The sequence below is a fragment of the Puma concolor genome, chromosome A2, assembly GCF_028749965.1.
Source record: "Puma concolor isolate L17-30 chromosome A2, mPumCon1.1.hap2, whole genome shotgun sequence".
NCBI lineage: Eukaryota > Metazoa > Chordata > Mammalia > Carnivora > Felidae > Puma > Puma concolor.
This window is the reverse complement of record NC_141668.1, coordinates 151617582-151631596: the sequence shown is the minus strand read 5'-3', so window position 1 is coordinate 151631596 and position 14015 is coordinate 151617582. Positions and strand designations below refer to the sequence as shown.

The window sequence follows — 14015 nt, the reverse complement described above, 5'->3', positions numbered from 1 at the left end:
TGGCAGCTGCCCATCAGAACAGTGAGTCCTGTCCGTGACTTTCTAGGCTTGAGTGCTGCCCTTTGCCTTATCCACATTGCTAACTTGGGCTTGTGCAAGGATCTCCAGGAGGCCAAGCCTGCCAGTGCTGAGGGGTAGAGGGGTGCCTCAGTCCTTTCTGCCAATGGGTCTCCCTGTCAGGACAGAGGGATACAGTTAGATACCCTCAGGTGCCTATGTCCTTTTTCTTGGCCATGTACAAGACAGCTTGGAGCCCAGCCAGGCATTGTAGGGAGGTGCCTCCAATGTTGACATGGCAGCACTCAGAGCCAGATAGCGAGGGACAGTCTTCCTATGGCTGAGCATGATCGGTACCACTGCTTTGATTTCCCTGTCTTCTCTTAATATGATCTGGCTCCTGGGCCCATAGCTCTGCCTCCTGAGGTGTACCTGGTTGTTTTCACCATCTTTGATATTTTTCTCCCCCCTCAGCTGCCAAATTTCCAGCGGGCCCTGTTCCAGCAAGTGGTCGGATCCTGCAAACCCTGCAGTGATCCCAATCTGTCTGTGGCTGAAAAAGGTATTGTTCCCCTTTCCAGGTGGCCTTCCCCCATGTCTGTCCCCATCCTGAGTGTCTGACTCTTGTCCCTGAGCACCAACTGGCCAAGGCTGTGCCACACTCCAACACCCAGGCCTGTCTGTGTGTCCAGAGTCCTGACCAACTCCTGTGCTCACTGTTTAACCCATGTCCGGTTTGATGCTAAGTTTGGATCCTGTTAGTTTATGTATCTCTCTCCCAAGGGCCCACCTTCAGAGAGGCCCCAGCTGCTACCTGCCCTGAGCCCACCTTTATGGAAACTCAGGCTGCTGTGTTCAGACAGTTGGGCTTCTCCCAACCAGCTCCAGGATTCGGCAGACCTGATGGCCCCTTTGGTCACTCTCAACTTGGGCCCTCAGGGACCTCTCCTTATTGCTCAGAATAGGCCTGTGGCTGAGCAAGCTCCTAGAAGAATGGGAAGGACAGACCATGGCAAAGTGAATTTCCCAGAGACAGTCCTCTCCAAGGAAGCCCTAGGTACTCTGAGTTGAGTCCTCCTGCAGCCACTCTGGCCAGCAAGTGGTCAGCTGCTATGAGTCTATCTTATTAGCAGGGATTGCAAGCCCATCAACTTGGGCATGAACCCGGGCAGTCCTTAGAACAGGGGATGTTTAGGGGCGCCTGGGTGGCGCAGTCGGTTAAGCCTCCGACTTCAGCCAGGTCACGATCTCGCGGTCCGGGAGTTCGAGCCCCGCGTCAGGCTCTGGGCTGATGGCTCAGAGCCTGGAGCCTGTTTCCGATTCTGTGTCTCGCTCTCTCTCTGCCCCTCCCCCGTTCATGCTCTGTCTCTCTCCGTCCCAAAAAAATAAATAAACGTTGAAAAAAAAAATTTAAAAGAACAGGGGATGTTTCGATAGTGGAGTTTTACCCTGTGTCCCGCTGCAACAAGCTAATGGAAGAACCAGACTTGGACCCTACATGACCCTGGCCCAAAGCCTCACACATGGAGATCTGACTTAATTTTAACACAAAGCAATACCTATATGAGGATTATGCTAGACCACCTGCCACCCAGAACCTGGCCCCATATCAGCCCCTCTCCCTGTAGTTTCCCCTCCCTCTCCTTCATCTGGTGGAGCTTAGGGCAAATTCAGTCCCCAGGAATACAAGTTGCTATTCCATCAGAACCTGTACCTCCAAAGCTGTCATCATGTTGTCATTGCACCTCCTCACCAAGTGCTGTCTACTGTCCCCACTGTCATTGTTCCTCCCTTGCTCACCACAGAGGACATGCCTCTGTGTCTTCTTTAAGGAGACCAGACACTGGGTCCACAACCTCAGTGGCTGGTAGGCATAGGTACCAGGTGCTCAACCACAAAGGATATGGAGATTCCCGCCGAAGATGACTTCCTAGCCTCAAGCCTGCACATCCCAAAAACATGCGGCTTACCTGGACCTTGCACCTATTCCCACAAAATAGAGTGCCATTTTGGCCTCAGGGGCCAAAATCCACAGTATCTTTTCTTCACCTGAGATGTGGGGCCATCTGAAAACTAGCCAAGAGCACAGAAGAGCTCAGAGCTCAAGTGGGTGCTGGTGGCCAGACCAGGACCCTATGCCAACCGGACAAAGAAGAACACCAGGCCTCAGACCAGGCTGCAGCAAGAAGCTGGACATGCCCATCCCCAAGTGTGGGAAGGAAAGAGGCTGAGGCCACAGCAAGCATGTCCGTGCCACAGTGCCAGTGTTTTGTGGGCAGCAAATAAGACATTTGCCTAGTGGGAACACACAGGCCAGAGTAGTGGCTCCCTAAGTCTCTTCCTGGATCCTCCAGGGCAGAAGCTATACATACTTATCACCATTCTCTTGTCATCAGGATCCTGAGTCCCACAAGGACTCTGCTTCTCACTTGTCATCTCTCTTTGCCAGGCAGTGACTCTCAGGCCAGTGTTGGACCTCCATTCACAGAGACAGAGCAAGAAATGGCCAGGCCACAGTAGGGATTGCCCCCTTCTCCCAGGATAAGTCACTCCATCTTAGACTTTCCACTAGCCCCAGTGCATTTGTATCACATGGCAGAGGTCCATGGGCCTCATTGCTCACCAACATCAGTCTATAGGGTGAACTAGATGGTTCTGGATCACTGGAATGGCTCAGGCAGGCACCCTTTGAAAAGCCCTGCAGCCTGCCAGCTTTTTTGCCCCATAACCTCACTGCCCACAAGTTCCTGTGGGTTCTTGTGGGTGAATATCTGTGGCCCTGCAGTGAGAGCTTGGGCTGTCAGGACCCCTTTGGGGAAGCTGCCCAGACCCACCTCCAAGCTTCTTAATTCCTGAAATTCGGGGGCTTTTTTTTTTTTTTTTTTTTTTTTTTAGAACTTTTCTCTTTGGAGAGAGCAAGTTTCAGTGATGAGGACCCAGAAGCTCAGGCCCCATCTTGAGGAGAGTCTGTGTGAGAATGGGCCTATCTTGTTCTTCGGTTGCCTCAGGCTCTCCAAGGAGGCCTTCTGGTGGAATCCACCTGGTGCTCATCAGATTCAGAATTCTTTCCTCCCTTTAGGCAACAGCTGAGTGCCTGCCCACCCAATCACTGCCACGCCCTCCCACCAGCCACCTGCCATCAGCCATCCCATGAGACTGAGCAGTCCTTAGAACTGAGGCTGTTCAGGTAGTAGAGTTCTACCTTGTGTTCTACTGCAAGCCCTTGAGTTCCTCACTAATGGGAAGGAAGGAGAAGGGCATAACTATCTTATCCCTGGACCACATGGGCCCAGCCCCTCCTGGCCACATCCTCCTTGAAGGCTAGACCCCAGCTCCTTCCTTTCCAGAACCTCTCTATTCCTTTAGGCGCTAGCATTTCCCGCTCAGTACCTGGCGCTGGAAGAGCACAAACCCCAGCCTCTTCGGGCACACTTGAGTTATAACTGCCTCAGAACAAAGCTAGGGGCTAGGTCTCTGAATTATGAGCTGCTTCCCTGCTGCTGATAGCCCAAAAGGGAGATTATGTTTGCCTAGCTCCATTAGAGAAAAGACACATTTCTTGTCAGTGGTATTTGGTCTCCAGGAGGAGTTGGCCAACAGTATTTATATGTCCCCTGCTGTTTCTGCAGAGTGGCACCTTCTAGCCCAAGATCCAGCCATTATTCCTTTCCTCTCCTCTCCTGCAAAGTTGCTCACCTCAGCTGTGGCTGGGGGAGAGGTGTGAACGGACCAGTATTCTGGCGCTGGCCTCCTTCCTTGGCATAGATGGAAACTCTGTTTCCCTTTGTCCAAGGCCCGCTCTACCCTGCATCCATAGCATGTGGATGCCAGGAACTGGGCCTCTCTGCAAGACTAAAAGTACCCTCATTCCCACAGCCCTCCCTTTTCTTGGGAAGCCACAGGTGGAACCAGACCTGAGCCACAATTCTTGGGCTGTATGCTCTTCCCTCCAGCAGGCACACCAGTCCTTGCCTGAAAACCCTTTGTGCATCCCAAATCCAGTCAGTAGGCAGAGAACCAGTAGGGTGGGAACAGCTTGTATGTTACCAGAGGCCTTTTGGGGGGCAACTCCTGCCCACACCCTGGCTGTGCACTAGCTCTAGGATGGGGCAGTCTGTGCCTCCTGCCCCCTGTGCTCCCTGCTTTTCCTGTTAGGCCAGGGCAGTTGGAGAGCCCTGACTTGGCTCTGGTGAGGAGCTCTGTGGCCTGCATTCTGTCTGCATTCTGTCCCATCAGCCCGTTCCACTCTGCTCTGCTCACTTCTGTTCTCTGTCCTCTTCTGACAAATCCCGGAGGCTGCAGATATTCACTCCTTGCTGCACTGTCTCTCAGCTTGCCTCACCCTGAGTACTCTTCAGACGTCAGTCCACTCTGCTGCTATCCTCTTAAGCAGCTTCTGTCCTTGGTCACTCTCCCCCATGGGCCACAGTGTCTCACGTGGCCAGTGTTTTTGGGGGGCTGGCATGCCACTCACACATGTGCTGGCTACACAGTGCACACCTGGAGAAGCCATAGGCTGTAAGATGGGCTTCTCCCTGAGGATGGCTCAGAAGTAACCTCCCTTCATGCCATCTGTTTCCACCCTTCAGCAGTGCCAGCAGCCCCCAGCAGCTGGAGCCTGGATAGCGGAGCCCGAGAGGCCCAGCCCTTCCTGTCTGCCCACATGGGGCGCATCCTGGCCCCCCCAGTGCCTCCCCGAAGCCTGCTGCATGGTAAGAAGACCTCCAGCGGGTCCCCCAGATAGCCCCTGGTTTCAGACTCGACTCAGAGGCGAGGGTAGCAGCCCTCGAGACTAAGAAGATGGGCCGTTCTCTGGGCTGACTCAGCCAAGGAAGAAATATCCCCACCACAGGAAGAAGCCTGTTGGGCTTTGGGGTCGTGAGGTTTCCAAGTACAGCAGGTGAGCTCAGGAAGGCCTTCCCAACCAGGGGGGCTGAAGACAATGGAACAGACTGTGCTGGCCGGCTCCTCACCAGCCTGTCGGAGAGCTACAACTGCCTGTGGCCCACCGTTCCATGGGCTCGGTCGTACTTGACCTTCTTGACCTTCTGTGTGGCACAGGTGCCTTTTACTCCAGCAGCCTGTTTTGGAGAACTTCAGTGAAAAAAGAGGTTTTTCTGTGACCTTCAATGCTGAGGGGTGCCCAGGAGACTCTTCCCACAGCTGTGCAGTTGGAAGATGTGCCAGCACACAGCCCAAGAAAGCCCCAGCTAAGGCTCTTGTTCTATTCCCTTTGCAGGTCATTACTCCCTACACTTTGACGCCTTCCACCACCCCCTGGGTGACACCCCCCCGGCCCTGCCTGCCCGGACTCTGCGCAAGGTAATGTATTGAAGCAACAACCCCACAAGAGTGTGAAAGGAATCTTCTTGTCTGCTCTGGAATCTCCTGGGTCTACAAAAAAGAACCACAGCCCTTCCGTGCTCCTCTGTCCCAGAGCAACCAGCCTGGCAGAAGCTGGGGGTGGCCAGAGCCACACTTGTGATGCAGATGACCCATGTGTCCTGCAATCAATGCAATGGGGACAGGGAGGTCAGAGGGTCCTGGGGACAGCAACACACGAGTACCCTGAATGCGTCAGCAAGGGGCAGTGAGGGGCTTGGGGGCTCCCTGCTGACACCACTAGGTATCGATGCACTATAGTTCAAGAAGTGAAAAAACATTTCCATGGTAGATCAGAGAGCATTTTACACTAGAGGCCAGTCAGAAGCAAGAAACAGGAGGCAGCAAAGCCTTATGAAAACTCCTTTTCTGCATGTTGGAAAAGACAGACTCTGTCACAGATTTTAGCAACAGAATGCATTCATCTGGCCCATGTCCCCTGGGGTTCTTCCTGCTCGCTGCACTGGCCTGCCCACCCAGCCCTTCTGTCAGCACCCCAGAGCCACATGGGATATAAATGCCTAGCAGCCAGGCCGGGGCCATTTTTGTCCACAGAAATGTAGCTGATTCTGGGGTTCCACTGGCTTGCTGGGAGGCAGCTGCTGAAGAAACAAATGTGTAGCCAATATGTGCGGGTACTTGGTCCTCTCTTCACCTAGTGGGCCAGCCCACCTGTCTGGAGAAAGGGATTCTAATATGCCCACCCTTTCCTTTGCAGTCTCCTCTCCACCCTATCCCAGCCTCCCCCACAAGCCCCCAGTCAGGTCTGGACGGCAGCAACTCTACACTGTCTGGCAGTGCCAGCAGCGGCGTGTCCTCCCTGAGCGAGAGTAACTTTGGGCACTCCTCAGAGGTCCCACCTCGAACTGACACCATGGACTCCATGCCGAGCCAGGCCTGGAATGCAGATGAAGATCTTGAGCCACCCTACCTCCCTGTCCACTACAGCCTCTCTGAGTCCGCCGTTCTGGACTCCATCAAGGCCCAGCCATGCCGAAGCCACTCAGCACCGGGGTGTGTCATCCCTCAGGACCCCATGGACCCACCTGCGCTGCCACCCAAGCCCTACCACACCCGCCTGCCAGCCCTGGAGCACGATGAAGGCGTGCTGCTACGTGAAGATGCTGACCGGCCTCGGGGCCTGCACCGCAAGGCCTCGCTGCCCCCAGGGAGCGCCAAGGAAGAGCAGGCCCGCATGGCCTGGGAACATGGCCGAGGGGAACAGTGAGGGGCAAGGAGGCAGCTGGGACGCCGCCCTCTGTGAGCAGCTTGCCCATCCACTCCAGGTCTGAAAAGCAAGTCCCCTCGCCAGGGAGCCAGAGAGGCCTGGCACTCAGGAGAGAACCACCCCGAGTCTACGTTCTACTGCCGTGAACTTGTGTGTTGCCATGTACAGAGGCCGCAGCAGCATGAAGGGTTGTGGCTTCTCTTTTTATTTCATTTTCTACGTTTCCATTCTATGGGTTTTCCTTTCTTTCCTTTGTGCAGTAGATGCTTTCTTCCTCCTGCAGTTCCAGACCACGTGGAGCTATATGGAGATATTGCACAGAGAGAATTGCTTTGCAGCTTTGCAGGGCCCAGGGGTAGGAGCTCCAGGCCCTCCCTCCAGGGCAGAGATGCACAGAAGAATGGAAATTGCACTAGGGACTTCTTCTGTTGCTGTGTGGACAGAAGAACTCATGGTTGTATTCAGGGATCGCAAGGACCACGTGGACTACATGTCACAGGTGGACAAGGGAGCTACAAGCCGTTTTGCACAAATGCCTACCCACCTGCCCACTCTTCCATCCAGGAGTGCGAGACTGAGGGGCTGCTTGAGCCAACCTGCCAGCTCAGGCATGTGACCTGGCCTAACTGCATGCCCAGGGCACACTGCCAAGCTTCCATGGGCCAGCCCTGTCTCTCACTCTACCTTGGAGTTTTCCATCGCTTTTATTTGACCATTTGCTCCCTTACATTCTCCATACACCTCATGCCCTGCAGGAGCCCCCTTGATGAATGGATCTGCAAAGGTTATCTCCCACTCTCTGCCCCCTGGCGCTTGTGTGGGGGTGTGGAGCCAGAGGCCCTAGCAACCTTCTTCCCCATGGCCCAGGAGGCTAAGTGTTGAGAGACAAGCTGGTATAGAGCGAGGCTGGGGTGTGGCAGGGGCCAGAAATCCTCTTTCAGAAGTGGCCAGAATGCCTGTCATCCAGTTCCTGAATCAGGGATTTTCAGCACTACCTCTGAGCAGTGGGGCTGGCTGCCCAGCCAGGCTTCCAGCCCTGAGGACTCGTGGTAAGGTTCAGCAAGCTTCTAGGTAAAGAGGGTGGGAGGAAGCCCCTCCTTTGGAAGCAGAGAGCCACACAGGTTGAATTATCCTCTCTCAAGTGGCCAACTGTAGCTCACCGCCCCCCCCCCCCTCCCTCCAAGCCCACGGGGACCACCACTCAGGGTTCAGGGTGGGCAGGAGGGCAGTTTCTCCAGCCTTCCCAGTCTTTTGGGCAGAGCGCAATGGTATCTTTATAGGAAACTTTTTCAGGTCAGGGCACGGATTTTTCTCTTGGTTTATTATTTGGGGGTGGGGGGGATAAGGTGGGGTGGTAATAGTATTTTACCAGGGTGCTTCTAAGTTACTTAAAAAAAAAGTCTACAAAATTTTTTTTTCATTTGCATAAGTTCACAACTTTGATGGTCACAAGGCTGCCTTCTCCTTATTGAGCAGATGTGTTCTCCCCTAGTTCCTCTTCTGGCCAGGCCCTGGGCCCTAGACATCCATCCTTTCCCCCACAGCCCACCTTTCCAAACAGACAAGGCCAGCCAAGGTGTTCTTTTCTTATAAACAAATGCTTATTGAACAGGAAATGCCAGCAAGTAACCAATTGGGTAGATGGAGGGCTACATTACCTTCAGGGCATCTGGGGGTGTCTCCCACCAGTGTGGGTCATTTCTGATAATTATAAGGATAGCTCTAGGTAGAGTGGGTGAGTCATGGCAACCCTGACCTCAGAGGGCAGGCGTAGAGTATGTGGTGTTCACAAGTGTTAGAGAGTTGGGGGCTAGCTCTGGATTTGAATTTTAGGTAGAAGGGCATCTTTAGATTTTAGGGCACTTCTGAACCTCAATCCCTGGACAAGGCAGTCATCACATAAGAACATCGACCTTCTCCACCTTGTAGCACAGGAGGGTAGGGAGGGCAGTGTGGGCTGTGGGTTCGTTTGGCCTTGCTTTTTAAGGTAAGCTAGGTTTGTCTTCCCTTTCCATTTTCCCTAACTGGATGAAAGGACATAATCCAAATCCCTTTTTTTGGAGAACGGCCAGTCTGAGGGGAAGTGGGAGGCCAGAAATGAGAATCCTCTGAAAAGATTGTGAAATACTGATTTTCATTCTTTCAAGCTTATTTGTAAATACCTATTTGAATGCTGTGTATTTGTACAGGAATTTGAGCAAAAAATGTATAGAGTGTGATGTCCAATTGGTATTCAGCCCTATAAATGTGTTTTTAACCTCTGGCATTCTGTGCTTATTTAAAATAAGAAAACTTCTAACCATTTTTTTTTTGTGTGTGTATTTATGTTTAAAAAAGTGGTTTAAAAATTATCTTATACCTGTACCAGAAAGCAAAGTTAAGAGGAAAAACAATTTGTACTAGTGTCCCAAAAGGTATTTTACTGTATATATTGTGGTAGCATGTTCTAAATCCAACAAGTAATGTGAATTTTAGATGTAAATATCTGCCACTTGATTCTCCCCCTTTCCCCACTCCTTTGACTGCTGTGATGTGAATTAAAGATGAATACCTGATACTGACCCACTGAATTCACTGAATGGGAGCAGCCCAAGTGCCCCTCTCCATCCCTTGTCGCTGGGCTCCAAGCCCTTTAGCCCCATAGAAACCTCTGCACGGAGCACGGAGCCAGCCTTTTCCACGCCCTGCCTTCAGACAGCCAGCCAAGCCCTGCACTTGGAAGGGAGGGCAGCCAAAGAGGAAACCCCCTCAAGTGCTCGTCGGCTGACTCGCGGGCCCCCACCCAGGAGGCGCCCCCGGCAGCCAGAGATCCTGAGGCTCGGTGGGAAAGCCGGAGGCGGCGGGCCAGTCCTTTAGCTCCCCGCTGAGGCGGGCCGGCTCGGATCGTACAGCCACAGCACCTAAGGAGGCCAGGCGCTCCCCGAGGCCTAGGACGGCCGCTCGGAGGGGGCCCTTCCAATGAGAAATCCTCCAGCCCAGCTTCTGTCCACCCCGGCCGGCGTCCAGTTAGCTCCTACAGGACGGGTTCCGGCCTGATGCGGACATTCAGACCCGGTCGGCAAGCCTCGCGGGCGCAAGAGCTCCCGCAGACGTTCCCGAAGCCTGGATCCTCCGCCCACGGTATCGTTTGAAAAAAGAAAGAACCTCCCCGAAACCTGGCCTGCAGCGGTCTGCTCTCCCTGCCTGCCCTTGGGGCCCCGGGGCGGGGAGGGGTTTTTCGGGCAGACGTGGGTCCCAGAGCAGGGACTACTCGGGACAAGTCTGGCGCAAAGCTGAAGCCGAACCGCACACCAGTCCTCTGCGCCAGTCAGCGGCGCCCCGCCTCTGTCACAGCTGCTGCCCCTACTCAAGATGGCGGCCCGGACCCCTTCCGCCGCCTTCGCGGCCGCTTCCTGCCGGCCCCCCTGGTTCAATCAGCGGCCGACAACTGTCTAGGGCCAAGGGCGGGCGAAGCTACCAGCCAATAAGAAAGGGCAGCGTGGAGCGGCCCGTCTGGGCTCCCGGGCGCGTGGACCAATGAGAGCGCGGCGTGTGGGAGGGCGCGGGGTCCGCCCGCCAATGGGGAACTACGGCGCGCGGCCGGGACCCGGAGGCAGCTCCTCACGGCGGGCGCGGTTCAGTCCGGCAGCGGCGGCGGCGGCGGCGGCGGCGGCGGCGGCGGTGGTGGAGGAGGAGGAGGAGGAGGAGGAGGATGTGGGCCACGCAGGGGCTGGCGGTGGCGCTGGCTCTGAGCGTGTTGCCGGGCGGCCGGGCTCTGCGGCCAGGCGACTGCGAAGGTGCGGCGGGGCCGGGGTCCGCGCACCGAGGCCGGCCTGGCGGCGGCTCTGAACCCACCCAGACCACGGAACGGCCGAGAGGCCGGGGCTGGAACGGGCGGGGGCGGCGGCCGTCCCAGCGGGGTCCGCCCGAAGAGGGGCGGACGCCGGCCTAGAAAACAGTTCCTGGGCCTAGGAAACTGGTCCAACAAGAAAAAGTTGGGACTAGATCGTGCAGAAAACTTGGCTTGAAATTGAGATAACGCCGGAGTTTCTTTCCTTTCCCATCACGGGGCAGAGGCTCTCCCTGGCCCAGGTCGGGAGTCCCCAGGGCCGGCCATGGGCACCATTCTGGGGCCGGTGGGCCTGCGAAGCCGCACCTCGGGTTCGATGTTGTATTTGGAAATGAGAAGCATTTGGATTGTTTTTGTCTTCGCCCTCCGGTTTGGCCTCTTCTGAGGTCACAGTGAGTCCATCCCAAGGACACGTGTTCAATCTCGGCTTAAACTTTATGGAAGGAGCAGGGAGGAGCCATGTGTGGGTCACTGGGTGATGCTCGTTCCCCATGTGCCCTAGGTGTACCAAGGGACCCCAGCAACCCCGGAGGTGGGTTCTGCCCACCCGTGGGCACCTGAGAAAACCCGGTGATGGAAAAACTCATCTTTCACCTTGTCTGCTATTTAAATTGATGACGGAGTTCCCTCCTGGTGGATTGGGGTGCACCTTGGTGATTGCTGAGCATCTCCCTTCCCTCTCTTTTCCAGTCTGTATCTCTTATCTGGGAAGATTTTATCAGGACCTCAAAGATCGAGATGTCACATTCTCACCATCCTCTGTTGAAAAAGAGCTTATAAAATTCTGCCGGGAAGCAAGAGGCAAAGAGAATCGGTTGGTGAGTAGCTGGTTACCCTCCCTGGCTGGCCCTGCCCACTTGCCTGTTCAGGAGGTTAACTGTTCTGTTAGTATGCTAGTGTGGGACTCCAGTCTCCAGTGTTTTCATGAATTCTGCAGTTGTGAGGTTTTGTTACCCTGTTAGTATTGAATGAGCACGTACTGGGTGCTGGGCACTGGGAGTATCAGTGGGGAGAAATGACAGGCAAACAAATGACAGCAGTGGGATGAGTGTCCAGCAGAAAATAGACCACGGTGCTCTGGCAGAGAGGGGAGATGCTGATTTAGGCAAAATAGTCAAGAATCTCTCTGAGGAAGAGTTGTCATTGCAAGGCAGGAGGGAAGAGCATCCCAGGAAGAGGGAACAACCATGTGAGTGTTCAGAGGCCACGTGCAAGGACACAAGATAACAAAGTGGGCACAGGGTATGCCAGTGCTGAATTGGGACAAGAGCCCTAATGAAATGATGATTTTTGTAGCTTTAATTTCCCTGGCAATCGCTGGTTTATCTTTTTTCATTTTTATTTATTTATTTTTTAATTTTTTAAATGTTTTTATTTATTTTTGAATGAGAGAGCATGAACGGGGGAGGAGCAGAGAGAGAGGGAGACACAGAATTGGAAGCAGGCCCCAGGCTCTAAGCTGTCAGCACAGAGCCAGATGCGCGGCTCGAACTCACAAACTGTGAGACCTTGACCTGAGCCGAAGTCAGACGCTTAACCGACTGAGCCACCCAGGCGCCCCTGTGTGTCTTTTTTTTTAAAGGTCTGAATCCTGGCGACTCTTAAACTTATTTGGAGGTTGTCAGCTCTGGGACTGAGCATGTATTAAGAGCCCAGGGTTTACGCTGACTGAATCTGACCGCTGGTACAGAGAGGGCATGGGGAAAGGGGGTCCTGGCAAAGAGATGTTTAGAGATATCAGTGTGTTGTGGAGGAGAAGGCTTTCAAGGGAAACCTCCTGAAGGTCATTGTCCTTTCTTGCTGCAGTGCTACTACATTGGGGCCACAGATGACGCTGCCACTAAGATCATCAACGAGGTGTCGAAGCCCCTGGCCCACCACATCCCTGTGGAGAAGGTCTGTGAGAAGCTCAAAAAGAAGGACAGCCAGATCTGTGAGCTAAAGTATGGTGAGTGTGGCTAAACCTTATTTAACAAACACGGACCCTCTGAGCTCAGGCATTAGGAGTCAACTTTGTAGCTGGGAGAGGCAGGTGAGAAACGAGAGCCTCGTGAGTTTTATAGCCGGGTAGACTGTGCTAAGTGAGGGGCAGGGTGGATCTGGCCTTATGGGTGGAGGTCTGAATAGGGCTCACTGAGGAGGTGACATTCAACATACTTTGGAGGCAGGCGGTGGATTAGCCAAGGGGAACAGCTAAGGGAAGAACATTCCAGGCTGAGCAAACAGGCAGTGCAGAGGCAGCCAGAGGCATGGCGGGTAGACAGGGCACAGAGGGCCTTGCAGATTGGTGAAGATTTGGCTTCAGATCTTTAATCTGAGTCAAGTTGGGAACATGGGATTTTGAGCAGAGAAGGGATGTGGCCTGACCTTTCCTGGCCATAAGCTCTGAAGGCCCAGCAATCTTCCTCATTTTGAAGAGAAATGCTGTGTGCGGACAGGCAGGCCAGGAGTTCCAGCTGCTGCAGCATCTCTCTTGCCGACATTACTGGTGGGGAAAAGCAGGCCTCAGAAACAGGACCAGGAATAGTTGTCCTCGTCTGTAAAGTTTAAGCAGCACCAGCATATTTTACTGTGACTTGAGTGTCCCAAGGGCCTGTGTTTGTCCACTTGTGTCAAGGATGCCCAGTCTCCTGACCGTGACCTGACAGGCTGTTGGCTCAAGGTCTCTCTGTGGTCACAAGTGGTTGTGGAGAGAGTAAGCTCTTGACCAGGGCCTGTGTTGGGAAATTGGAGCTAGGGGGTCTCTCTGCTCTGTCACCGTGGAGCTGTCATTCTACAGTGACTTGATCTCTACCGTGACTATTTTTCAAGGCACTTGGATTGGGAACCACATTTCTCCTGTAAAGTTCCTCCTGTAAGAACCATGTAGCCCCCATACCTGTCCTTGGCAATACTGCATGTCTGGGTGGATGCTGCCAGCGTGAGACCAGCCTTCCGGTCAAAGGGCCCAGGCCAGTTCCGCCAGTTCAGGGCAGTGGGCACAGACACACACCTGCAGGTGTCTGGAAACGTCTGTCCCTCTCAGACCAGTAGGACTGCTTGTTTTAGCGGATGGGAGGCTGTGCTGGGGTGACCCATCCCAGGACTATGAGGGTCCGTGGCCGCTCCCACGAGCTCTCCCTACTCTCTCCTCCAGACAAGCAGATTGACCTGAGCACAGTGGACCTGAAGAAGCTCCGGGTTAAAGAACTCAAGAAGATCCTGGACGACTGGGGGGAGACGTGCAAAGGCTGTGCGGAGAAGTCTGACTACATCCGGAAGATTAATGAACTGATGCCTAAATATGCCCCCAAGGCAGCCGGTTCACGGACTGATTTGTAGTCTGCCCGCCCCCCGCTGCACCTGTGGGGAAAGCATTCCACTTGCATCTTCCCTGCAGCCTTTTTGTAATTTATTTTTTAGGCAGGCTCCTGACAATGTCAGGTGTGAAGCCTGGAGCTCTCCTGCCGATGCTGGCTCTACAGCGCCCCCTGGGGGGTTCACTTTGTTCTGTTGCTGGTTTACTCTAGGACTTCAAAGTGTGTTTGGGAATTTTTTATTAAAGGAAGAACATTTCTAGCTGTCCCTGGAGAATTAAAG

General features: G+C 54.1%; 2 protein-coding genes across 15 annotated transcripts in view; both read left to right on the top strand.

The window, feature by feature from the left end:
* DOCK3 (dedicator of cytokinesis 3) overlaps positions 1-9162 on the top strand; it is a 602545-nt gene extending 593383 nt beyond the window's left edge. For 11 of the 14 annotated variants that reach the window (XM_086698089.1, XM_086698088.1, XM_086698093.1 and 8 more), the window contains 4 exons: positions 472-559; positions 4587-4709; positions 5237-5319; positions 6098-9162. In XM_086698089.1, coding sequence (XP_086554215.1) covers positions 472-559; positions 4587-4709; positions 5237-5319; positions 6098-6607 — 804 coding nt within the window. In that variant the 3' untranslated portion in view covers positions 6608-9162. The remainder of the gene's footprint in view (positions 1-471; positions 560-4586; positions 4710-5236; positions 5320-6097) is intronic. The other 3 variants (XM_086698091.1, XM_086698090.1, XM_086698096.1) reach the window with 2 other exon arrangements.
* Positions 9163-10256: 1094 nt separating this feature from the next.
* MANF (mesencephalic astrocyte derived neurotrophic factor) lies at positions 10257-14000 on the top strand. The gene is made up of 4 exons (XM_025915950.2): positions 10257-10383; positions 11127-11254; positions 12243-12384; positions 13573-14000. Exons 1-4 carry the CDS (start codon positions 10299-10301, stop codon positions 13755-13757), a joined length of 540 nt encoding a protein of 179 aa, XP_025771735.2. The 5' UTR covers positions 10257-10298; the 3' UTR covers positions 13758-14000.
* Positions 14001-14015: the final 15 nt, after the last annotated feature.